The sequence below is a fragment of the Lepisma saccharinum genome, chromosome 22, assembly GCF_977018435.1.
Source record: "Lepisma saccharinum chromosome 22, izLepSacc3.1, whole genome shotgun sequence".
Classification (NCBI taxonomy): Eukaryota; Metazoa; Arthropoda; class Insecta; order Zygentoma; family Lepismatidae; genus Lepisma; species Lepisma saccharinum.
Genome location: NC_139250.1, coordinates 22,718,383 through 22,745,495, shown reverse-complemented (window position 1 = coordinate 22,745,495; position 27,113 = coordinate 22,718,383). Strand labels below are relative to the sequence as shown.

The window sequence follows — 27,113 nt, the reverse complement described above, 5'->3', positions numbered from 1 at the left end:
ATCTTCAACACATGCAATTTTTGATATAAGTATATATGATTTTCAGAACATGTAGAAAATATAAATTATTTCTGCTTAACAAGACATGTATACAAAAATAGTTTTACAATTTGAAATGTAGAGTATTTGAAAACAAGAAAAATAACAATTTTTCAATTTATTAATGAAACACTACAAGATCATTTTTCACAATGCTGAATTCAATGCTTTCATTTAATGTGCGGTCAGATACATAAGTTCAGGTGTTGCATTTCAATTTGAATTTGATTTTAAAATTGTGGGAGCATCAGCACTTAGGCTATTTTGCTCCCATCACATTATATGGGAGCCAGACCCTTAGCATTACAAAGAACAACTCTAACGTTGCATAATTAAAAAGCTTATGTTCTGACTTCTGTTAAAAGCTGAGGCTGGAACGGGCACTCAGCACACATAAGGACAACAGGACAATACAAACAAAATTATACTGGCCATGGGGTCAGTCGCCAGAGCCTCGTTAGACTTCAGTCCAAGGTGTACTAACGTGGAAGTGAGGTTGCCATTTGGGTTTACTACGTGGAAGCAGATGGGGACAAAACAAGTAGAACTTTTCTACAGACGTTGATGTCACTTGACATGTACCTAGTTGGGAATTATACAAATTTTCTAACACTTCACGTTCCCTGCACTGGTCCAAAGACATAAAAAATATAATTTTATTCTGGCACATAACACTGTCATAAAAAAGATTAAACTTCACATGACTTGTCAGGATTATAAATAGGAATGGACGATATCGGAAATTTGATATCAAGAAAATATTGTCACAGACGATACGATGCAATATTTTTTCCATATCGTGATATCGGCAATATATCATCCCCAAGATATATATCGCTTAAATATCGTGACGATATATTTCCAACATGACATATATTGCCAAATATAGTGAAGATATATCACCAAAATATTGTGATGATATATCACCGACACGATATATATATCGCCAAAATATCGTGAAGATATATCGTCTGGACTGGAGAACTGGAGAAAAGAGGCCTAGTGCTGCTCCTATTCCATTCATGGAACTATGCAACAATGAATCAACAGAAAATGCACGTGGCCAGTGTTGCCAGATTAAGAGTTTCAAAATGTTGAACATGAAAATATTTGATGTAATTAAATAATATTGATTTTCTTGACAACACACGGTGTGAGATGATATAATTTCTGTCAATAACATTTGACCGATTTCAAAACTGAAATTTATTTGCTATGAACTTCCAACAACCAACAAAAATAACAGGTATTTGCTTGGATTTTCTTAGTGATTAATTTCAATTCTGAAAACAATTAATTGAAATAAGTCAATAAATACAATTAAGAATTATCTGAAATAATTCTTGAAGACTTCCTGGTAGTAATGATAAAGAGGTATTCTCAGGATTTCAACCAGGTGATTTCCGGATAGGCTTCCAAGCTTTCGATATCTAATATCACTCTAATCTTCAGGGATGGAAGATATAATATCACTTCACTCCCTGAAGATGAGAGTGACGTTAGCTCTCGGAAGTCCAGAAATCACCTTGTTGAATTATCTGTTCGCTGTTGTGTTTCATTAATAAAATGAAAATATATATTTCCATTACAATTTGAACATCAGCATCTTATTTTAAAATTATAAAACTTAACAAGAATCACTACATAAACATTTGCTTGAAAATTGGGAATGCATATATAATACCTATGGTTTGTAAATTGCAATTCAAATACCTATTTAATTCTACCACCATTCCCCTTTAATGTATAGATATGAAACACTGAAGAGGGACTAACTTGCTAAGGTGTGCTCTACATATTGTAATATGTGGACTCTGGTGCAAGAAACATAGTGGGTGATCCGTTTGAGATGTCAGAAAAGTAAAGCTTTATACACAAGAGGTTAATGTATAGGTGCATTCAATAAATAACTGGAAAACTAGTATAAAAAATCTAAAATACGGCCGTGATTGTTATATGTTTGTTAATTTGTGAAGGCATATGTAAGCTATTCATAGCTGGGGTTGGCACACCTGCCTCGTGCACGGAACGCTGGGAAAAAGTTACACAAGATGGCGGCACCCTTACAGGAGTGCTCCAAGCTGGAGCAGCAAAGTGTCCTGTGATTTCTGTTGAGTGAAAGCGTGAAACCAATAGAAATTCATCGCCGCACGACAGTTCAGTACGGTGACAACTGTATGAGTCGATCACAAGTGTGCGAGTGGGCTGAGAAGTTCAAGCAGGTCACAACCAGTGCTGAAGATTCTCTGCGTCCAGATCGCTGTGTCCCTGCAGTCAATGAAAGCAACATTGCTCAAGTGGAGAACTTGATATGGGAGAACCGGTGTATTACTGTCAGTGAAATTGCTTCCCAGGTGGAAATAAGTGTAGGATCAGCTCACCATATCAACCTTTGTGCGAAAAACTGAAACCAGCCAATCTGCAGAGATGACATGGCCTGTTTTCCACTGGTGTGCTCTTGCTCCATGACAATGCGAGACCACACACTGCCAATGTCACATTGTCTACCATCGACGACCTGAAGTTTGAGTTCTTCCCCACCCTCCATATTTGCCTGATCTCGCACCTTCTGATTTCCTACCCTTGACCCACTGAAAGATGCACTAAGTGGATCGAGGTTCTAGAATAACGACGAAGTCCAGTCAGCTGTGCATGAGTGGTTACGCAAGCGTCCAATTTTTTTTTTTCTTCCTATGGAATCAGTGCCCTTATCAAGCAATGGCGTAGGTGCGTTGAACTAGGGGAGGACTATGTTACAACAGAGCACTGCATTTATTTTGGTGCTTGTAATAAATATTTGTTTGCAACATATTTCCGGTTATATATTGAATGAGTCTTGTACATATCTCCAAGCAGCTTGTAATATAAGCATAGAGGATGTAAGTTTCGAAAGAGTGGAGGTTTACAGACTTCAGCCACATGGCGGCGCTCCTGTGCATGGTAACAAAGGTGGTTATCACGTCACAACAGCGCACACAGTCTGTCGTGTGGTATCCGAAATTTTCGAGTATTACATGCATGCTACAGCCGCCACACAGCTGAAGTCAGTAAACCTCCACTCATTTCTGATTATATTACAACAAGCTGCTTGGAGATACATACATTAACCTCTTGTGTATGAAGGTTTACTTTTCTGACATCTCAAACGGATAACTGGTATTTAATTAAGAAATAATGTGAGAGAATATAAAAATCACAGTGTAACAGAGTTGGTTTTCATGGATTTTCAACAATTGACAAGATACTGAAAAGCATGTGCTGTATTCCTTGATTGTTGGCTTAGTTTCTTCAGAGAATAAACCACATTGTTGTTAAACAAGCTAACAAGATCATCACCATGACTGATTTTTTTCTCAACAATTCTGTTGTCTTCTCTTTTTTTGTTTTTTTGTTTTTCATGTCTTGGTTGACAAGCATGTATTTGGTTAAGAGTTAATAGTAACATGATTGAAACCACATTATTCACAAAAAAACAAGTAGTGCCACACCAAGCACAATAAACCTGATCTGTCATTAATATGCAGTCATTGTAGAAATCTGTGTTCTAAATTCAAGATTTTATAATAGATTACAAATAATAATAATAATAGCATGTAGATGAAGAGCTCGGGTGTAAAACATGGTGACATTTTGGTCGTTTCTGAGTTCATTAAGAAAAAAGGTTAAAAAGAAGCTATACTGTAGATAAATTGTTTTTGTGCTGTGTTTACCAATTTTAGAAGGTTTCACTGAGTCCAATGCAAATTGTATCGCATGGCAACTTCACTCGAAAGGATGGCACATTTTACTTTGTAACTCAAAAATGACGAAAATTGTCACTTACCATGTTTTACACCTGAGCTCTTCATTTGGTTAAAGATCAGTAATAAATAACATTAGAACATTGTTTCAATAAGAGTTCCAAATTCAAATGATAATACTGTACTTAGAAAAAACTGAAGTACCATGTTCCATCATTAATTGCTATTGTAGGTAGCGTTCATAACATGTTATGTACGAAGTGCACGCGACATTGACAAATATTCCCCACAGCACTATCCAAACATATTTTGCAGGTACAATCACGTATTTATTTTATTTATTTATTTAGGGAATTACTGATACTAGATTGATAATTAATTTCTGCAATTTCTAATTATAGTTCGTGCATCCCAAGCAAGTTCAAGTTCAAACTTCTTATGTTCCTTAATCTTTATTTTGTGCATTCATGACAAAAACACACAATGTAAAACGTTCAAATAAAGTGAATACTTGAAAAAATATATATATACAATAAGAAATATTTAGTGTGTTAGTGAATGATGTGTAAACTCACAGCCATTAGTGTTTGTTTCAAACCTTTGTTTGTGCTCTTATAAATAGATAGGAACAGGTTATAAACAACTGTGGTCTGTATCCACGAAAGAAGTATAGCACTTTTAAATAGATGGGAACAGCTTACAAATAACAATGACATGTATGCATGTGTGTCTTACATATGATCTTCACTATAAATACCATCAGCTATCACTAGCTGGAACACCTTTCGACAGAGATGCTGATTTTGTGACCCCAGCAACTGCTTTACCTTGAGAAAACCAGCTTCTAAATCAGCATCATCTGAGCAATAGACTGCTTCTAGTACCTTGTAAGCTGTGGAAGAAAAAAAATGGATTCAACAAATATGTAATCATTAACATGTTAATAGTAGTAATATGGATAGGACGAATTACTAACTAGTACATTTGTATTTCTATTTTTTGTTATATAGCAGTGGTTTCCAACTTCAAAAAGTCCGAGTGCCAATATTATATCCAGCATTTGATTGGCAGGCCACATTTTTTTTGGGGAGGGGGGATTGAAAATAACAAAAATTGTAAGTACTCAACTGAAAATGAAGTACTTTCACATGACCTAAATTTCTTAAATGAGGCAATAAAAACAATGGAATCACAAATCAAAATTGTATAATTACAATTTATTTCACAAAAACCCAATACTTATGGATGAATTGAAAGAAATGAAAAACACACCATACAAATTAGAATCCTTCATAGTAAGTGTTCAGTGTGAAAATTGAGGCCGATATGTTTCTTTTATTAAAGTTGGAATGTCCACTTCAATATCTGTATTTGAAAGTCTCAGAAGGTGAAGCAGTGAAGAATCTGCCAGTCGGCTTCTGTAGCGGTTCTTAATGAACTTCATTGAAGAATAAACACTTTCACACGTGTATGTGCTGCCGAACATTGATGTTATTCTTTGCCCAAAACTACGAAGGTTTGGAAAGCATTCCTTTGAAAAGTATTTGAAAAACTCTGGCCCCTTTTCAAGCCTAGTTTGAAGGAACACATCGCCTTACAAATCACACAATTCAAGTTGGAGAGACGCTTCTTGTTCTTCGATGTTAACGCCAAGAGGATTGCTAAATAGCTGAATGCTGCTCATTTCATATGGTTCATTTCGATATTTGCACAAACTTTAACAGTCACAGTACAATCAGAGTTGGAACACTGGAAATCTCTTCATACTTCATGCGTAGTAAAACAGATCTGTATAGCGCCACTCTGCAGTTTGTTTCTAAAGACAAAGAGTGAAGCCTTCGTGGAAGCGGCCGAGTTCATTCCGCATAGCGAAGAGGTGGAATGCATGGTGTGAAGAGAAAGTTAAGTCACTTTACATTCTTCTGTTGATCATTAGTGACTGCAAAATAAATTCTACCTGTGATATTGTCTTTCTTCACAGAGCTTCCGTTCCTTCAGCAAAAAATAGAACGTATTTTAATGAAAATACATAAAATTAATGTATTTTGCAAACTGGCTTTGCGGGCTGCAAAAAAAGGCATCGCGGGCTGCCAGTTGGAAACCCCTGTTATATACCATGTTTTCCTGTTACTTTTAAATAATTGCAATGATGAGAATGAGTGATGATTAATGGAATTTGCGAAGGGACAATCACAAAAACATCCATGTCCAAGCTGGAACTTGAATCTTGGAACTTTGGTTGTGTGACTGAAAGTCAACCAACATGCTCAGCCACTAAGCCGGCAACTGGTATGCTATCAGTAATGTCTGATATCAGCATATCCGTAAATAAGATGAACTACAAATCATCAATAGCTCATTAATATTTTACCAAACTGCTGCCGAGCTCTGTGGTTAGCATGGTGTACTAGCATGCCAGGAGTCATGGTTTCAAATCCCAGCCTGGACATTGGTGTTCTTTGCGAGTGTCCTTCATCACAATCACTCAGCCAAACGTGGCAGGAAATGAAATTAAATAAACCAAATGAATCCAATATAGCAAACTGCTATTGCTATAAACAGGGGTAGACAAAACTAAAAATATTTCAGGTGGCAGTCTCTTTTTTCCATTTTTTCAAAAATTATATTACTATTACTATTATTATTATGCAAATAGAGTCGAAATCAAATAAGATAAAGCTACACATTTTGAAATGTGATCTTAAAACATATAATTTATTAAATAAAACAAGATTGGATTAAAAAGTGATTCATTCTTGCGCGAGATTGGCCTTCCTAAAGATCAGTATGAATAATTATGCAATACATTCTAATATATGGCCGATTCTGCAAATTTCAAACTTTGATTAGCAACAGTGAAATAATGTATAATGGATTTTTATTATTCTGATTTAATGATATTAATACATGTGATACAGAAAACACACAAACATTAAAAAAAGCACACACACACTACATTTTTTTTAAAGTAAAGGAAATTTCCATAAGTGAACTTGAAATACTAAAAAAATATGAAAATTAAGTGAAAATTTTCAGGCACCATGGCAACCAAGCACCCTGCATTTTTCTACCCCTGGCTATAAATAGTCTACAATTGAGTGCATAATTTCTAAGGTAAAACCCAATAAAGAAATCTGGTTAAATACACTATTTAAAGAGTCTTCTTTACTTTCTTCACAAATTATTTCCAAATTGTTGTCAAATATATACACAATCTGTACAATTGGTAAATTTTTATATTGAATCCTATTGGTGAAAACTTAATACTGGTCCATCGTCAGTGTCTGTAACTGTAAGTATAATTACAACTACATTATATATGGCACTGTTCCTATTTCAATTCTACTTTCCTTTTCTACTGCTTGTGTTAATGAACAGATGAAATGAATGACGGATAATAAATTAGGGTTCAGCCGATACCAATGGTATTGGTATTGGAAAGTATCGGTTGGAATTCATTTTCCGGTACTAGCCAATACTTTTCTGGCATTTTGGTCTTTCATGTGATCCGCAAAAATGCTGTGTAACATGTTCGCAAAGACTAATTATCCTAGAAATTTTGCAAAATTCAAACTTTCTATTTATTTTACATAATTAGCATTCCAATGGAACCAGTTTTATGCATCTGAATTTCACTAAATGAGAGATACATGTGTTTCAAACCAGAAATGGAAGCCCTGTACATAAAGGTACAGGGGATGGACAAAAATATGGAAACACCTGCGGAGAAAAGCCGGAATGCTGTAGCTAATAAGGTGCAGGACTACCTTTAGCTACCAAAATGGCCTGCAGTCTCCTAGGAGTGGACAAATACAAGTCGTGGATGGTGGATAATGGGATCTTGTACCATTCTTCATGCAAAACACGGTCACAATCCTCCTCAGTGTCCTTCTGTCACTCAGTGTACATTTTCGTCCACGCAGGTGTTTATCTGGTGATGTCTTTCTGGACATCATGATCTTGGATAGAGTCCCTCTCGATACGCCAAATAACATGGCTACTTTGGTAACAGAGGCACCTGCAAGGCGGGCACCAACAATTTGCCCTCTTTGAAATACTGTCAGCTTGGACATAATTCAGTATCAACTGCACTGCACGCTATCTACAGCGCAACTGTCGACTCCTACCAGTCGGACAGGGGTCCTATCTCACGGCGCAAAACAAAAGAATGTCGCACCGCATCCAATTTCAAGTGGAAAAATTGCGTTGATATCACCCGTTCCAATGTCGTGGTGTTTCCATATTTTTGTCCATCCCATGTACATTCACTGTACAAAGATTATAAGTTCAAGTTCCATCCTAGCCATGGCCACTCCATTATGTCTTTCTTTCATTTACTTTTAATCACGATTTATTATCAGTGACAAAAACCTAAAGCTACATAAAGCAAACAAAATAGAAACAAAGAATTGTGTGTCACTATGTTACCTTTGAGAAAAACATCTACTCCAAGAATCTGCTCCAATTGCATCCTCCATTCTTCAAGGTTGGAAAACAAAGAGTTATCATATTCAACGCTGTGGCCCAGATCATCTAAAATAAGTGAACAAAATATTGTTTTCACATAAAAAATAACAATAAAATAAATTTTATGTTCCGGTAACACAAAACAAATTTTGAGTTAATTTCTATTAATTTCTGTTTTGAATTAATTATCTGAAACAACAATTTAAGGAGCATGTAGAAATAAAAGTGGCTGTGAAAAAAAAGCACATGCATCCTGGAAAATAAATCCATAATAGAAATACATTCTAAGTGTTTGTATGTTAAATATTCTATGATAAAACACACGTTTCATTAAAAATTCCATACAAGGCACAAAATTGCATAAATTATTCTACATAAGTTAATCACATTACTTTAAATGTTATATGCGGTCTTCTTTAGGGCACAAAGAAAATACCTGTATCCACCACCATGAAGAATAATAATAATATCCAGATACATTAAATGTTCTGCAAACACAGAAGGTTGGGGAACCACTACTTTCAAGTGTATAGTTTCTGCTGTTTATGATGATTTCTCAGTTTCATTGGTTTGTTCGTATTTGTGAAAATTCCCTCCAAACTTGTGATTACTTCCTGGTGCCACAAATTAAAGGAAATTTTGATCTGTAGACACCCTAAGCAAACACTTACCTAAATGCCAGGTAGAATTGAAAACTTTTCTGCTTCTGCCCTCTCGGCTACTTTCCTTCCTAAAGATCAATTTCTCAAGTTCCCTCTCCGAGGAAAATTTCACCACATTCTCTGCAAGCTTGGAATTAGCCTACATAAAGAAAGATATAATTAGCAAGTCTTGAAAATTAAGTAAAGAAGTAGGAAAATTTTTCAAGGGATGGCTACTCCAGCGACAAAGCAAAATTCAAGTATAATTCCAGGTTTTTCATGGTATAAGCATTCCACTTGTTACTAATAATTAGCCTATGTTTTTATCCACTTCAGTGTTGGTGAAAATGAAAGACAATTGTTTTGTTTTTAAAAAGTAGTCTACATGCAGATACTACACTTAACTGTATATTTATTTATGTTGTATCGTCAACAGAAATCTTTACGATTAATTATCCCTATATAGTAACTACATAATTTCTATATGTTCGTTCTCAATATATATAATAACGCATTTGACTTATATTTCTCTCTTTCTCTTCTTTCTCTTCTTTCTCCCCATGCTAACAACTCCGCCGGGGAAAGAGAGGGGTCAAGACAGAGAGAGAGAGAGAAAAATATAAGATGAGAGAAAGAAGGAAAGGAGAAAGGATTGAGAGAGAGAGAAAGAAAGAAACAAAAAGAGGGTAGAGAAAGAGAGAGATATAGAGGGAGGAGGCAAAAGAAAGGAGAAACAAACGTCTTTTATTCCCTCCCTCTTCCTAACCAAACCGCTTTCTCCTTCTCCATTTGTTAAGGGGTGACTTATTTTCAAGCCTTCTCCCCTGCATGAGGGAGAGAGGGGTCACATCTGGAGGGTGTGAGGGGGGTAGAACCCGTGAGTGAACAACTCCCCCCCACTCCCCTCCCACCCCAAGGGGAAGAAGAACCAAAGAAGGAAATAACCTCTCAACCCCTGCTCCCGATATATCCCTCTCTCTCTCAGTCCATGGTGAAAGGGGAAGGACATGGGAAGAAAAGAAAGAGAAGGGAATTAGAAGTTTATTTTCCCTTCGCCACCTCCACGTTTCTCTTTCCCTATCTCTCTCTGTGGATGATGGGAGTGGCCGGGTATTGCTCCCCTCCTTCCTGTACCTCACCCAGAGAGAGACAAACCCGGGTCTCTCTTGTTTTCTTACCCAGGGCGTAACAGCAAGAGAGGTCCAAGGCCTACCTACCAACTGCTGGCCTCAATCCCACCTGTCGAGGTGGGAGATCAACCAACCAGTTATGGGGTGATGTGTGGTCAGCACGACAAACCCCTAGTCATTGGCGTAGGTTTCCATGACCGGGTTAACCTACTCATTCGTGGTTCCCCAATTTCCTCATGATGGTGGGTGGGTACCGGTCTTATACACTGGTCGAAATCTCAGGAGAATAGCTGTTATACAGATGTACTTCCCCCAGAAGACTCAGAACCCAAAGCATGATGCCTTAGATTGCGGTGCAGGACACGTATTTGAATACATGGTGCTATAATTGTACGGTAAAAACTGAGTTTGTTGCTTTGACTTTAAATTACATTTCATTGTGGTATATTGTACTCGTTGAAGAAATAATATTCCTGACACACTTACCCTGTAACAAATTTGAAATATATTTTTGATCATTTCCAAGGAGTGCCCGAGGCCTCTCTTCTCAGTACCTATCCAGTGAACTCTTCAGATTGTGGGGACCTTGAATCAGCTGTGAGACTCCATTAATTCTGATCTCAGGACTGTGCAAGTACTGCCAGGGTAAATTTCACTCACATGTGCACTCAAACGATTCAGTTCACTCATATTCGTCAGTTGCGTAATCTAATAAAATTAGTTTATTTACATGCTTTAAAACAATTACAATTTGGACTCAAGAATCTTTTTTTTTTAATACTTACCCTGTGCAAGTTCTTGCATTCTAGCAGAGCATGCATCTTGACAGGGTAAAGTTGGGCCTCGTCACCATCTTGTAAAGGTGTGAAGAGACATGAGGCCACTGGAATGACATGTAGTGACCACATGACTCTTCACACCTCATCAAGATTGTGAGGAAGATAAATGTCTGTCCAGATCTATACACTATTATCTAACATACCAGTTATTGTCTTACATAAAATACATGCAGCAATACTTGTCTTCTCTCCGTAAGACTTTCACAATTAAATTATGCAAATAAATTGCTGTATGAGACCCTGTTGCTGTTCTATGGTTCATTGATAAAAGAAAAAAAATGAGTACCTTTGTTTTTGCCTGATATAACTGCTGCTGTACTAGTGATAATGAAAAGTAATCAATTTGAAGCTTCAAAAGAACTTAAAGCTATCTTCCATGCTGCCTTAGGTGCAGAAGTGTAATATGTCCTACTCTGACATGTCCATCAGCCATTTCACACCAACCAATGTGCAGAAATCCAATGCATTCTCCCATCTAGCAAATAAAAACATAATGTGTGCATAACTAAAATTAAATTATGACTGGTGCTATAATAAAAAAGAAACACAGAAACAATTACGAAAAACAATTCCATTTAGCAATTGCAAAAGCCCACTTTGCAATTCACTGTCTTCTGTGGAGTCATTATTTTATCATATCTTTGTTTCTCTGTGCAAGTAAATCTGGTTTTCTAATACTGGTATGTATTAGAGAAATGCATTTCTAACACACTAGTTATAAAAAAATGAATAATATCTGTAGATATGTGCAGTGATCAAGTATAATTACAAAAAAATAGTATGAGTATCAAATTATGAACCTTGATCTCACTGAAAAGCATTCAATGTTGCAAGAAAATGTTTAAATATATGCAAAAATAAATTTTAATAAAGTTACCTGTGCGTTAAAAACAGAAACTAACATGAATTCATTTTTTTCCACAAATTTAACATCAAGTGCTTCCTGTACAAAAAAATATAATAAATAACAAACATAATGCACTAGTTGTTCCATGTCTAAAGATAGACACAGGGCAACTTGATAAATATGTAGAATTATCATAGTTCTCACAGAGAAGCAAGTGGTGAAACCAGAGCTTTGTTGTGGTTCCTTGGTGATAGATCATTGGCATGGTATGAGAAAGACCCAGGTTAATATCATGTTGAGCTTCGAATTTCACTATCTTTGAGGTATATTAATCTTCATGCAGTAAATTATCCTAATAATTCATTCAATTTCAATTGTAATTTTTATTTATTATTTCAATCATTCTCTGTCTATATATAAAACAACTTTAAAACACTACCCACATCATTGTCTTCTCTTCTTAATATTTATCGCTATTTTGCATGTGATCAGGGATAGTATTTCACTTCTATCATAAAATTTACTATTTGATTACTATCTAACATGAGCAATCCATCGTCACGGGTGGAACATGCAGACTACATTTTTTATATTAAAGTCACTATTCTACTGATAGTTAAGCATTATTTTTCTTACAGTTTCTGTGCAATGAAATATGAAAAAACACTGTTGATTAAACATAACTACCCTTAAAATACTTTCCCAGATTTGTATCACTAGTGGGACAGAAGAAACACAGCCTCTTCACTTCATAAGAAATTTATTTTAATTTCTGTGAATTGCACATTGCCTGTGAACATCGCTAATGTAAACAACCCATTAAATGTCCAAGGTAAAGTAAAAGATCCGCTGTTAATGGAACAATGGCAGAGGTATCAAGTCACTCACTATATGGAATTGTATTATTATTACTATTGTATTTTGTTTTCTAGTTACACTTATTTTTGTATGCAACTAATTCCTATGTATTTTTTCTTTTTTTTCTTGTATCTGTGTATTATTTTACATTTAGCATACTGCTCCATATGCAGTTTATCTTATCTTATATGTATTATCATATTGACAAGGGTTAGGTGGCAGAGCAGCCCTTGGCTAAACCTTGCCTGCTTAACCTTTAAGTGCCCGATCGTTTTGATCGAGACGCTTTGTCAAGGTCATAGTTTTTATGTTATAACTTCGCTATTTTTGGCTAGAATTCCAATTTTCTTTTTTCATATTGTTGTTAACACATGTATTTAACAGAAATGATTGTTGCACGTTTTTTTCATGAAAATCGCAGGGAAAAGGCAACTTCTTTTTTGCATCTTTTTTCAAGGGAAAAATTTTGCCGACAAAGGAAGGCCGGCTTTGTTGTTCTAAAGCAATGCGTTTCCCTCACCCCTGGAAACTGCATTGGATGGAAGTTTGTTTATCGGTACTCCAGGTCAAAAGGAATGGTTTCCATGTGGGCGCAAGGGGGGGGGGAGTTGGGGGAGGGAGAAGAGGGGTTGTTGAAACTGCATCGTAAGAATGGAAGTTTGAGGCACGCTGAAGAAAAGCCTTTGTTCTTGAGCACAAGTGTTTCACATGTGGCTACAAAGGTTACCTAAATAAAATAAACAACGTTAAATTGTATTAAGTTAAATGTAACACTACTTACGTGAGTGAGTATGAAGCTTTTATGGAACAACGTTTCAGGCCTACCCCTCCTTCATCAGGTTCGTAAATATTTTCCTAAGCACAGAACTTAATACAATTTAACGTTGTTTATTTTATTTAATAGTGAGTAACACGCACCAAGCTACAATATGTTATTAATATGTTACAAAGGTTACCCTGCTTTGTCTAAAAATAGAATAGCCTCTGAAAAATAGAATACTATAGATTCTGAGCTATAGTCATTTCAATATAACTTTGCATTTCGCTGAAGTCCGAAGGTTGAGACAGTGGCATGCAGACCTTTCGTTTCGGGGTTACAACTCGTGTCACATTGGTCATATGATAATGATGCAAATATTTTTTTGTTTCTTACATGCCAGCGATAATTTCTATGTGCATGTTGACCTTTTCATTTCCTTTTTTTTGGGGTGGCGGGGGGACCCCAATTTTTTTTTAAAAAAATATGCTGAATGTGCATACATTTTATATCATCTGAATCTGTGATTCATTCCGCATACAATGATATATCATTCATATCTCTAGGGCAATTAGCCTCTGAGCTATAGTCATTTCAATGTAACCCTGCATTTCGCTGAAATCCGAAGCTTGAGACAGTGGAGCCCAGGCTTTTCATTTCGGGGTACAACTCACGTTACATTGGTTATATGACAATGATGCAAATATTTTTCTGTTTCTTACATGCCAGTGATAATTTCTATGTGCATGTTGACCTTTTCATGACATTTTTTAGGGGGGAACCCCAAATATTTTTTTTTTAAAAAAAAAAGAGATTTTGGGGGATTCCCCCTCCCTGCTCCATATACAGGGTGTTTCTAAAGGTCGTTTACAACGCTTGGGAGGTGATTCCTCACACGAAAACAAGCAAAAAGTCTAAGTTCCATTTTTACGACTGAGGCTTCGTTTCCGAGATAGGAGCCTCGCAAAAGGTGACAAAGTGAACGTCACACCTGACTGGGACGAATACTATAACAGATAGAGAGGCGGTTCCAAGGGAATCATAAAGGAATCGTATGTGCTCAGTCCGGAAGTCACTATGAAAAGTTCACTGCACGCATGCGCAATGGAGTCCTCAAAGGAATTGGGGATTTCCAGCAAGAACAATGCATGGAAAGTGTATGTAACGCATCAAGAAGGACCGTGACAATGAGAAAAGCGTTCAAGACAACACATCCCGACCTCAAACATCAAAACATGAGCACGGAACACATAATCCGAAAAGTTGAGCACGGTTGCATACCCCAGTTACACGCGAGGAATGAACGAATCGTGTTATGTGGCATACGAGAGACACATCACTCCACCAGGAGGAGGGAAAGAAAAACACAATATCAGATGATTGCGACAACGTGTATTTTTAAACGCGACAACTACGTAATATCCCCACACACACAACAAACAACAAATGCTACAATATCTTACGCACGGACAGTGCGTGTGACTGTACACCAACTGAAGATGTCACTTTCACCACACAAAGGGGGTGGGGAGCAATACCAAGAGTGTTCGCGCGCGATCACTGTGACGTAAAAGAGACCAGTTTTGGAAGCGCTGCGCAGGCAAGTCTGGCTCTCGTAGTCTACGTTTGACCTTCATGGCTGCTGTACCCGCGAGAGGAGCTCGAAAGGTTGGTTCTCTCCGGCAGTCGTCGCAATCGTGTTGCAGGTGCTGGGATATGATCAGCAGTTCGCTCTAGGTTGTCATACGCATTGAAGAGTACTAGTATGTTGTATTTAAAGAAGTTGACGTGGTGGAGTGGACAAGTCAAGTATCGCAACAATTGGTCTTTGGTGTTCGTACGGTGATACGGCCAATTTTTGCAGTGTGCCAGTGTTAAACAAAAACGATACTTTGCAGTTCCAGCTCCCTATTACATAGATGGCTGCGTATACGACCCAGCAGTTAGCAGACATGCATCTCATGTATGGGGAGGCACGTGCTAATAGCCGTGAGGGAAGTTGTCTTTATGGAGAACGCTTTCCACATAAACGTTTACCGTTTCACGCCTTCTTTCAGGTAGTGGACAGTCGACTGCGTGAAACAGGGTCAGTCTTACCACCGCGGCAAGACGTTGGAAGACCCCGAAGTGTACGCACATATCAGTTTGCAGAAGACGTGTTAACAGCGGTCGCAGAACATCCTGGCACCAGTACGCGCGTGCTCGCTCGGGCACGAAACACGTGTCATGTGAATGTTTGGCGAGTGTTGTCAAAAGAAGGAGTGCACCCTTTGAAACTGCAAAAAGTACAAGAACTGTTACCTCGTGACTTTCGACCTCGTATTGAGTTTTGCCAATGGTTGTTGAATCAGCTGGACACAAACCATCACTTCTGGGGAAAGGTATTGTGGGCAGATGAAGCCATTTTCACCAGGATGGATGTCTTCAATAGTAGAAACAGTCATGTCTGAGACTTTGACAACTCACATGCACTTTTTGTGGCCCATCACCTGCACAGGTTTTCAGTGAATGTGTGGTGCGGGATAGTACATGATCATTTAATTGGACCATACATTCTCCCTGTTCGCCTGATTGATCGCACGTAGCATGCATTTCTTAGTGAGGTTCTGCCTGAACTGTTGGAGACCGTACCTTTGGCACTGCGGCAAGAAATGTGGTACTAACTCGATGGGACAACAGCTCATATCGATCGTAATGTACGACATTTCCTGCATGACGTGTTTCGTAATAGGTTCAATGGTAGGGATGAACCTATGCCTTGGCCACAGAGGTTGCCAGATCTCAACCCTCTCGATTTGTTCTTCTGGGGAGATATGAAAACCCTCGTATGCGACACACCTGTCACATCAGGTGAGGACCTCGTTGCTCGCATCAACGTCCCCGCCGCGACGGTAGCATATACACCTAGCTTGTTTGCTCGTACTCGACAATCCTTGATTCGTCGCTGTCATCTCTGCGTAGAAGTGAACGGCAGACATTTTGAAAACCGTCTGTGATTATCGTTCTCGGCAAATCCCAGTGAGAACACTCTTGGTATTGCTCCCCACCCCCTTTGTATGTTGAAAGTGACATCTTCAGTTGGTGTACAGTGAAACGCACACGCAAGACATTGTAGCATTTGTTGTTTGTTGTGTGTGTGTGGGGGGGGATTTACGCAGTTGTCGCGTGTAAAATTACACGTTGTCGCAATCATCTGATATTGTGTTTTTCTTTCCCTCCTCCTGGTGGAGTAATGTGTCTCTCGTATGCCACATGACATGATTCGTTCGTTCCTCGCGTGTAACTGGGGTATGCAACCGTGCTCAACTTTTCGGATTTTGTGTTCCGTGCTCATGTTTTGATGTTTGAGGTCGGGATGTGTTGTCTTGAACGCATTTCTCATTGTCACGGTCCTTCTTGCTGCGTTACATACACTTTCCATGCATTGTTCTTGCTGGAAATCCCCAATTCCTTTGAGGACTCCATTGCGCATGCGTGCAGTGAACTTTTCATAGTGACTTCCGGACTGAGCACATACGATTCCTTTATGATTCCCTTGGAACCGCCTCTCTATCTGTTATAGTATTCGTCCCAGTCAGGTGTGACGTTCACTTTGTCACCTTTTGCGAGGCTCCTATCTCGGAAACGAAGCCTCAGTCGTAAAAATGGAACTTAGACTTTTTGCTTGTTTTCGTGTGAGGAATCACCTCCCAAGCGTTGTAAACGACCTTTAGAAACACCCTGTATACGCCAAACGTGCATAAATTTTATATCGTCTGAATCTGTGATTCATTCCGCGTACAATGGTATATCATTCATCTCTCTAGGGTAATTAGCCTCTGAGCTACAGTCATTTCAAGGTAACGCTGCATTTTGAAGCTTGAATCAGTGGTGTGCTGACCATTCCTTTTGGGGGTACAACTCTCATTACATTGGTCATACGATAATAATGCAAATATTTTTGTGTTCCTTACATGCCAGCGATAATTTCCATGTGCATGTCTACACTGTCATGTACTTTTTGCTTGGGGAGGGGATCTCCATTTTTTCTGAAATTTTGGGGGTTCTCCCCTCTCCCAGCCTGCCACATACATGCCGAATTTGCATAAATTTTATATAGTTCGAATCTCTGGTTCATTCCGCGTACAACAGTACATCAATCATCTCTCTAGGGGAATTAGCCTCTGATCTACACTCATTTAATTGAAACACTGCATTTTGCTCAAAATCTGCTCGGGTAACAAGGGCCTGTGAAAATGGCCTTGGTCTCCAAAAGGTTAATAAAGAAAATTTATTATTATTATTATTATTATTGTCAAATGATGAAAAATAAATTATTTAAGATGGAAAAGGTAATTGACCTTTGGATACAGTAGCGTGCCCAGGATTTTTGAAAGGGAGGGGGTTACGTGTACTTTTCTTAGCAGTCAGTCCTCATTTTACCATCTTTTCCTGCCTTTGATGTTCTTTTTTTTAGGAATTCTGGGCCAAAAGGGGGGGGGGTTATGACCACCACCAACCCCCCCTTAGGCATGCCACTGTTTGGATATTCTAGTGGAGTTGAGGGGGAAAATACAACAGTTAAAGGATAAATTAATTGTAGTTTGGTGTCATGGGTGGGACACAATCGAAAACACAAGTAAATAAAAAATGTAAAATAACTAATAATATGTAAAATACCTTCTAATTTCTTACTTAATTATGTAAAATACTTGAATTTCTATGCAAATAACAATTTTAGATTGTTCCCTCACAGCATAGGATGAAGTTACAGCATTGCATTTAATTTTAAAAATGGGAGTGCCTCATGTACAGAATTTATTAAAGTGGCAAATTTTATGATGTGTAAGTGGAAAGAGAAAATACCGGTAATATGGAAAATGGGAATATAACTGAAAGATTACCTTCTTCTGTATCAGAGAATTATCTTTCCATGTATTCTGTATCATCATGTGTGGCACGGAATCTCTGCCTAGAACGAACAGCTGGGTCAACTCGGGCATGGATGCAGTTCTTGCCAAAGGTTTCCATTCTAAAAAGAATTTCCACAACAAATATTTAATATATCCTGCAGATAAAAATTATAGTTCAACTATTTAACATTACTCAGAATGAAATTTCTGACTAAATCACTAAAAAACAAGATACACAAAACATGAAATGCTCAACACCTGCCAGACATGTATCACAGTGGCCACTCTCACCATTCTCTAGGGAACTTTTTGTGCTCAAATATGGTACAATATTTTCATTTCATTTCAGTATATTGGCATGTATTCGTGCTTTAATTTAGCATCACTTTTCTGCCACTTTAGGATAATAGCAACGAGGGATGATTGATTCATTTGGTTAATTTTACTTCTTTTCTGCTACTTTTTCCTAATCACAAAGCGTGACAAGGGATGAGTGATGATTAGATGACATTTATGAAGGGATACTCACAAATAACACACCCTGGCTGGGATTCGAATCTGTGAATTTAGGTGAATCGAAAGAAAACTACTAGTCTTCCACCAAGCCAGTATTTTTTATTTTTGGTAACAGTTATATATAGTGAAAACACATTTCTTCAAATTTACAGAAGAAAAGACAGGAAAGTACTTATGGAATTCAGTTCCTGTGAACTTTTGGAAGCTGGGAATAGTGTTTTTTTTCATTCGTGCAACTTATTCGGCCGGTAAATAATGTAACTTTCGACATTCATGTATCTCCGTTGCACGATAGCTCGTGCCACCATTACCGTCGACTACGTGAATCAAATGTTTCGTGCGTTCAATTATGTAACCCCATGTAAGTGTAGCAAGCATGTGGTAGTTTTACAAGATGACGTATGAGTGTTTTTTTGTTGTTTTTTTCAATTTAATTTTCTATGTTTGCCTAACCTAACTGAACCTAACCTAAACTTCCGTGAATGGTTTGTGGATCAATTTTCGCTTAAAAACCTTTTGTGAATAGTTTGTGCGGCATTTATCGGTTCATAAGTTTGGAAACACAGCATATGAGCTGACGACACTGCATAGCAGCTGACGATAGACAACGTGAGTCAAGATTTGCCCACCGACCAATAAATACCTGTAATGTTAAAAATTATGCTTTTTTCAGTGAAAAAACATAATCCCAAGTTGAAAAATGTTCCGCTATGCATATAAGGTAATTACCAAATGTAAATAATTCGGAAATAAACGAGTTAAATGTGTTTTCACTATATCTAACTAGTACCTTTTTTAAAAAAATAATAACAGGTGCATTATCTTTAAATAATTCAAACAAGAAACAAGAAGTTTCAATATGGTTAAATGTCTTACAAGACAAACAGAAAGATATATAAGTAAATAAAAGAAGCAAAAGATGAAAAAACAAATCTATTTCATATTATGTACAAAAGGTAAAATAAAATTATTAGCCTAGAATGCAAAGAAAACCATAAATACTTTGGGCCCAAGTTCCTTGTGTTTTATTGTGATTTCATCATTCTTCAAATGCAATTTTTACATGGTTCGATTTCGATTTATGTCTGTTAATACAAGCTGCGGAGTTTTAGTGATAACTTAAGATTTTGTTCAATATATGCTTTCATGGTTAGGTTAGGCAGGTCAGGTCAGGTTTGGTTCTCTTAGCATTAAAATAAAATCCCTAAATGCATTCTACTAAGGTTCCTATTTACCTCTACATTAATTCCCACTAGTCTACGATACTTACAGTCGCTTGTCAATGGAAAATACATTGTACATGGGAAGTGTGCATGCTTGCGTAAGGTAATTTTCAAGTTTGTTTTTTTTCGAATCCAAACAGTGCTCATTATTTTAAGGAATGTTCACATTTCGTGTGACAATGCTTTCCAAAATTCTACGATAATTAGTCTTTCTGCTAGAAGAATTTGAAAAAAATCATAAAACAATCGGAACCATTACCATATTTTGAATCACTATGGGCTCTGATCAGATATCTTTCATTACTGCAAAATATATTATTTTGCATCATTTTTCAGCCACTTTTAGCTAATGGTGACAATGATAGGATGATATTCATGAAGGGACAATCATAAGCACACATGGATACAACACAACACAAACTCCACTGAAGATCCTGGTCCATGTACCAGAACCTCATCAGCCTGCAAAAACTACAGTCCAGGGTGTACTGCATAGAAGAGAGGTTGATATTTGAGTGAATGGTTATCTTCTGAAAAACCATTAAAAGCGTCATCCTATTTTCCAGATATGTCCTCCTCCGTGGCCGTGCGGTATAAGGCACCTTGCTTTGGACGGTGGCTGCGGGACGGCATGGGTTCAATCCGAGGTTCAGTCTCCGGGAATTATCATCCTGTGTATAGGGCCGGTAGCAACCCACCATCGTGAGGAAATTACGGAGCTACGAGTGAGTAGCATAATCCGGTCTCGAAAATCTCCTATAACAGCTGGGGGTTCGACGTGCTGACCCCACGTCACCCCATTACCGGTTGAAGAACTCCACACCTCTAGGTAGGATTGTGGAGGGAGACTGGCAGTTGGGAGATAGGCCAAGGCCCTTCAAGGACTGTCGCGCCACAGATTATTATTATTATTTTCCAGATGTGCATGTGTAACTGATAGATAAAAATACGTTGCCAAGTATTTCATAATGGAAAAAAATAATTCACCTATATTTGTAAATACAAATAATTCGTAACTAAAAGCATCTTGTTTAATTTACAAGGAAACATACAAGACTTGATAATTTATATTTTAAAATATACCCCTATAGAAGTTATTTAGGTATGGTTTAATTTGCTGAATAAGTGACACTGCTGAGAGTACCCAGAAGATTAAAATTAAAAGTTAAACATCCATTACTTACCCTGTAATTTCTTTTCAAATCCAAATGCAGAATGTTTTCTCAGGCGTTCTGTAAGTAGTTTCTGTGTAGGATGTTGCCAACTTTTAATTTCATCCTGGCATAAACCCTTATGTCTTTGGGCACCATAAATTTTATCTGTTTCAGTATTAATGATCTTATAATGCAACTTGTTAGGTAAAACACCCTCTGTTTCACATAACAATGTTTCTAATTTCTCACTACTAGACATAGTATTACAACTTAATATCTTCGGTGAGCCAGAATAATAATCATTTCTGGCACAATCTCTAAACAAATTTGGAGATTTCATTGTAGCACTTGTGGTTCTGTAATGGTTTGTTTGATTTCTGGTAACTTTCATATGCTGTCTTTCTCTTACGAGTGGGACTTTCACATCATAACCAGGCTGCTGATTTCTGTTTATGTGTACCTTAAATTTATTTTTGTTCCCCACACTATAGTCCATAGTGCTACCACTGATGTTACTCTTGAATAAATTGCAATCTTCTCCAATCAAGACTTTAGAAATATCAGTGTTGTTAACTGTTTTATGATGCAGTTCGTCTCCACTTGCTATATACTTCCTAATAGTTCTACATTCTTGGAAAATGCTCTTGTTATTTGTTAATGAGCTTTTGTGGTTGATCTTGGCTTCATTAACATGTTGATGTGCATAATATGTGAGAGATTCCTCTCGAGGAATTTGAGAGTTACTCTTCTCAAACTGCTTTTTCATTTGACGTTGATGGTATCTTTGAACTAGCACATCCTTTGCAAAAGAACAGAATTCTGGTTTTGACATGGGAGTTTGTTTCTGTATTGCTACACGGTTACTATATCCGTATCGATGTGCGTTACCTTCTTCAGAGGATTGACTGTGGAAGTTGACAGAGACTGGTTTTGTCACTTGATACTTAGAGGCAGAAGACGAAATTTTGTTTAGTTGAGTGCTTGATAAACGTGGGGGTACAAAATCATGGGATTGTTGTATGCTGAGTGATGGTAGGGTGCAAGTTGTGTACGACATTTTCTTAATACCTTCACAGCAAGATGAATTAATGTCTAAGCTATGTCTGAACTGGTCTCGATATTGCGTTGTCCTATCACATGATGATAAAATGGCATTTTCTTTTTTCACTTCATGGTCCAAACTATTGGCTTTAAAAGAAACTACTTTTAGAGAGTCCTGTTCATCTTTGGTATCATTCCTGTCAATCTGGCATGGCAATGCATACATTTTCTTCCTACAATCCTGGCTATATGCATCATAATTTCTAGCAACATGATATTTATTACCACAATCATCCCTATTAACTGTTTGAGTACCATTAAGACTACAACTCGTACAGAAATTTTCATGTTTTTCGGCACCAACAATTCTATTTTCACTTATTTCATATGGCACATCATTTGTAGTCTTATGTTGTTCTGACTGCCCGTAAGTAGGATCATGTACTAAATCACAATTAACTGTTTTTACTTCTGTAGGAATATCCACAACTTCTGCTCCTAGCAATGTGAAAGAGAACTTTCTCTTTGCACTGAATTTCCACTTAGTATGTCTTCTGTACAAACAAGTTTTAATTCTCCGTTTGCGGTATCTGCTACAACTTTTTCCAAAAGGGACATTTTTGATCATATTCCTTTCTAACATTTTATTATCCGTGTTTGTTTTGTCACTAAGCACATAATTCAAATTCCCAAAGGCTATGGCCTCATGACCATTCTTCACACTGAAATCCTGACCACTGATTTCAGCCAAGGATATTTTAGAGGTATCTGGGTTATCCATCTGGCAGTTCATATCTGAAACCATAGATAGCATTTCCTTAGCCTCAATCTCTCTCTGCATTGCATTTGTTTCATCACAATTCTCGGAGCTGCTCAAAATATCAATAGTTCCATATAACTTTGGAGTACAAGGAAATTTTCTCCATAAATATCCATCTTTGGTATCCTTTAACTGTATGCGAGATGATTTCTGATTCTGATCAATAACTGGATTATCACATTCTTTTTCAACCATAGTTCCAGAACTGCACAATGCAATATGCTTTGAGAAAGGATCATCATGTTTTGTAGAAGTTCCTTTACAACTTTCTTCGACTATCATATGATTTGTAGTTGAGACTTCAACTTCATCTACTTCTATCAACTGTTTTATGGGCAGTTCTTCACATATTTCTTCCTCTATTGCACATATTACAGTTGATACCTCACAATTTTCTTTGCCTACAATTTGCTTTAAGAATGGTTCTTCAAAACATTCCTCACCTTCATTTTGTTCTGCAGCGGATTGTTCGATATCTTCATTCCTTGCTGTCTGCTGTATGGAGTGTTCTTTGCAGGTTTCTTCAGCATGTTCATCTAATTTGACTGCCAAATTCTGTTCACTTGGCATGTCTCCACAAAAAGGAAAATTATTTTCCTCACTATCATTCTTGAGACTTGGAAAAAATTCAGAATGACTTCCGTAAGAGAATTTCGAACAGAAATCTTCATCCATCTTGGTGTTTCTAAATTGATCTTTGGTCTCCATACTTTGCTCAATTGTTAGATTCGCAAAACTCTTCAATTCTCTGAGATTTCCTAAACTAGCACTTCTAGATGGATGCTTTGTACCATCCACTTCCCTCGACACCCCATCAAAACTATTTCTTGAATGGCCACCAGGAAAGGTGTGCATTTTTCTTGCATCAAGGTCCTTGATGCACACTGTATGAAAAGTGCTCGAATTCAATGTATGTTCCTGGCTTGCAATAATTTCCTTATCTTCCATCACACAGGTTGGATTGGACCATTGTTTTCGATTTGCATACTTCGTTACAACATCAACTGGTAAAGTAAAATCCATTGATGTACCAGTAGATTCTAATGGCATCTCGGCAAGATCTGTTACATCACAAATTCCCCATTTACTTCTTCCATGACTGAGTTGATTTTCACTTGAAGTCACATTTGGCTTGGTGGATTCTGCAGATGGCTGTTCACGTGGCATTGTACCAAACGAGGCTTCCTTACTGCCAGTATCTGCATTTTTTACATCGTGAGGGTCTATATCAACTTGTGAAACTGCATTACTATAACAAACTGTTATAGTCTGTTTTGCCTTTTCATATGCCTCCGCTCTCTTTTTTTCTATCCTAGCTTTTAGGCTGCTAGCTAAGCTACGCTTTAATGGGTGATTTGACTTTTCACTAGGTAGATTACTTTTGTTATCTGCAAGATTAGATTCAACAAATTTTCTCTGATTTTCAGTGTCTACTATACTCTGGCTTGTGCTAAAATTCTGTTTACTTTTATGACTAAACTTCATTGAGCAAGTTATAGGAACTGTAGAGCACGAAATATATTCACCTGCTTCCACATCACATGATGAACTTATATTTCCAACAACTTTTTTTTTCAGTTCTCCACTTCTCAAACCCTTTCCTTTTTCACTTGCAGCACATTCATAATCTCTTATTACAAAACTTTCTTCTGCTTTGAGTGAGCATAAATCAGTCTTGTCTTCAACGTTTGTGACTGTCAGTTTTAGATCACTCCTTGCACTGCGAGTTTTCTTGATGACAGAATTATCATCCTCAAGTGGAGTAGCACCACCAGTACAAATTTCATTGGTTTCTTCTTCCATTGCATGGCAATTTGAACATTCCTCCTTCAACATGTCACTTTGATTGTAATTTTGACATTTATCTTTCTCTGATGCCTCATCCTCCTTCCTTGTAATGAAATCTTTCCTTTCTTTTATGTTCTGGATCCGAATGCCATACAGACACAACATGAAATCTGAATCCCCCAAAAAATGTTTCATGTGTGAAAACAAAATCTTGTCTCTTTCGGAACCATTACAAAGTTCATCTCTCTTCAGCACATCAACATTCTGAACTATTCCATCATGTAACCGATGCAAATCCTCTAAAATTTCACATGAATCTTGTCTTGCATCTTTCTTTTGACCTTGCATTGTCTTCTTTACTACATCTTCTAAAATGCATCCTTTTTCAGGTTGAAACAGATTCAAGCCCATAATCAGAAAGAAAGGCTTTGTTACACATTTCAGATAAGCTGAACGAATACTCTCTATATTAAATGGTTGATAATCTTCCCAAAAAATGTCTTGGAACCTAGTTTTCATCTCTTGTAACACCATTCCATACAACGAGATAATACTATCAAGATCGACTTTCTTGGGTATATAATCACTAGGAAGATTGTTTTCAAATTCTTCCTTACTGCCATTGTTTCTTATTTGCTCTGTAAAATTTCCATTGTCATAATGGTTTCGTGTATTGTCAGCTTGTACTTGTAGATCCTTACCACTTCCACTCATGTCAGCACACTTTGCTGTTCCCAGTTTATTTTGTGTAACTTTTGACTTTGTGCTTTTATTTGGATTAGATTTGTTTTGAAAATGAGCTCTCAATGCTACTGACATTCCATACTTTCTTGAAGGATCAGTTATGTCAGTCTTTAACTTTCTTCTTAAGTACTTCTGACGTGCTTTTAATGATCTTGATGAACTCTGTTTGCAGTCTTTCTTCAGGAATTCTTCTCTCTGTTTCTTGCTAAGAAACTTATCAATTCTCTTCACAATAAATGGCTTTGATAAAACAGTGTTGGCTGAAGGTCTTTGCTTTGGATCATGCTTAAAAAGTTGATTTATAAGACTTCTTAATTCATAACTGTACCATGCAGGTATCGGTGGATAAGAACCCCTAATAATTTTTAATACTAAACTCTTCACATTTCCTGCTACAAATGCATGATTCAAGGTTGTAAGCTCGTATAGAACACAACCCAATGCCCACATGTCGCTCTTGTTATTGTATGGTTTATTTTCACATATCTCAGGGGACAAATAATATGGTGTGCCAATGCATGTACTTGCTAATTCAGCTGTACTATTTAACACCTTAGCAATGCCAAAATCACCTAGTTTCACAATGTTTCCCTTGGTCAGAAAAATGTTCTGAGATTTGATATCTCGGTGTAAAATTTTTCTATCATGTACATGTTTCAATGCTAAAGAAACTTGAACAAATATATCTAGTATTTCATCTTCTGAAAAGTAAGTTCCAAGCTGTGCACGGTCATGAATCTTGGTGTACAAATCGCCACCCTCACAGAAATCCATTACAATGAATAAATTACCACCTTGTACAAATGACTCCTTGTAGGATACAATATTTGGATGTTGCATTTGTGAGAGTACCTGCACTTCCTGTTTGGCTTCATACTTTTCCTTGCCTGTCATTCGGGAAATATTTATTTCCTTAATTACATATCGGACACCTGTTCCTCTGGATTTTACTAGATATACTGTGCCGTATGAACCTTCACCAATTCGCTTTTCCTTTATGTAACGATCCATTGCAGTGGGCCATTAAATTATGTCACATTTCACCACTGCAAGAATGTTTCTATTTGAGGAGAAATTGCATATTTGTCTCTGGAAGCAATACATAACATAAAATCTTTACTTGCATTAAGGCTACTTCTGCAAACAACATCTGCAAACAATGCATTATTTGCACTGTAATTAGAACTGGGGACTATGGTCAAAAATATACATATTTACTTTAACTTTATGTGCCTAGATCTTTATCATCCTCAGCTTTAGTGGCACATTCAACAAAATTACAGTTGATCTCACTCAATGGTCTTGACGGAATGTATCTAATAAAAGAAACTAGCTATACCTTCAATTCACTAAAACTAGCAAATAGCTGTTTTGCACTACGACAATTGAATGCATGAAAAAAACAATGTAGATTTTCACGCACGAAAATATTTGATTGATTAACAAGGACTAAAGATGAACCGGCCCCAAACAAAGCAAAAGTCTTCGAGCAACATTTTCGATGTAAACACTCCGCCACAGGTTATAGCAGTAGCAGCTGTAGTAAACACAACACACAGATTATAAAAGAAGAGTTATCGAAACAAAACCACTAATAATTCCCTTCTTTCCCTTTTC

General features: G+C 37.2%; 1 protein-coding gene across 2 annotated transcripts; it reads right to left on the bottom strand.

Moving 5' to 3' along the window:
* On the bottom strand, positions 1 to 27,005 carry LOC146005003 (uncharacterized). 2 transcript variants are annotated; one of them, XM_083144111.1, is made up of 5 exons: positions 21,134 to 27,005; positions 18,202 to 18,329; positions 8,918 to 9,047; positions 8,208 to 8,312; positions 1 to 4,671 (listed from the first exon to the last, which is right to left on the bottom strand). In XM_083144111.1, the coding sequence occupies exons 1-5, from the start codon at positions 26,505 to 26,507 to the stop codon at positions 4,511 to 4,513; spliced, it is 5,898 nt and encodes a 1,965-aa protein (XP_083000237.1). In that variant the 5' UTR covers positions 26,508 to 27,005; the 3' UTR covers positions 1 to 4,510. The 2 variants fall into 2 exon arrangements, 1 of the variants encoding a protein (XP_083000237.1); XR_014443978.1 differs by lacking the exons at positions 1 to 4,671; positions 8,208 to 8,312 and adding an exon at positions 11,143 to 11,331.
* Between the last annotated feature and the right edge of the window lie 108 nt (positions 27,006 to 27,113).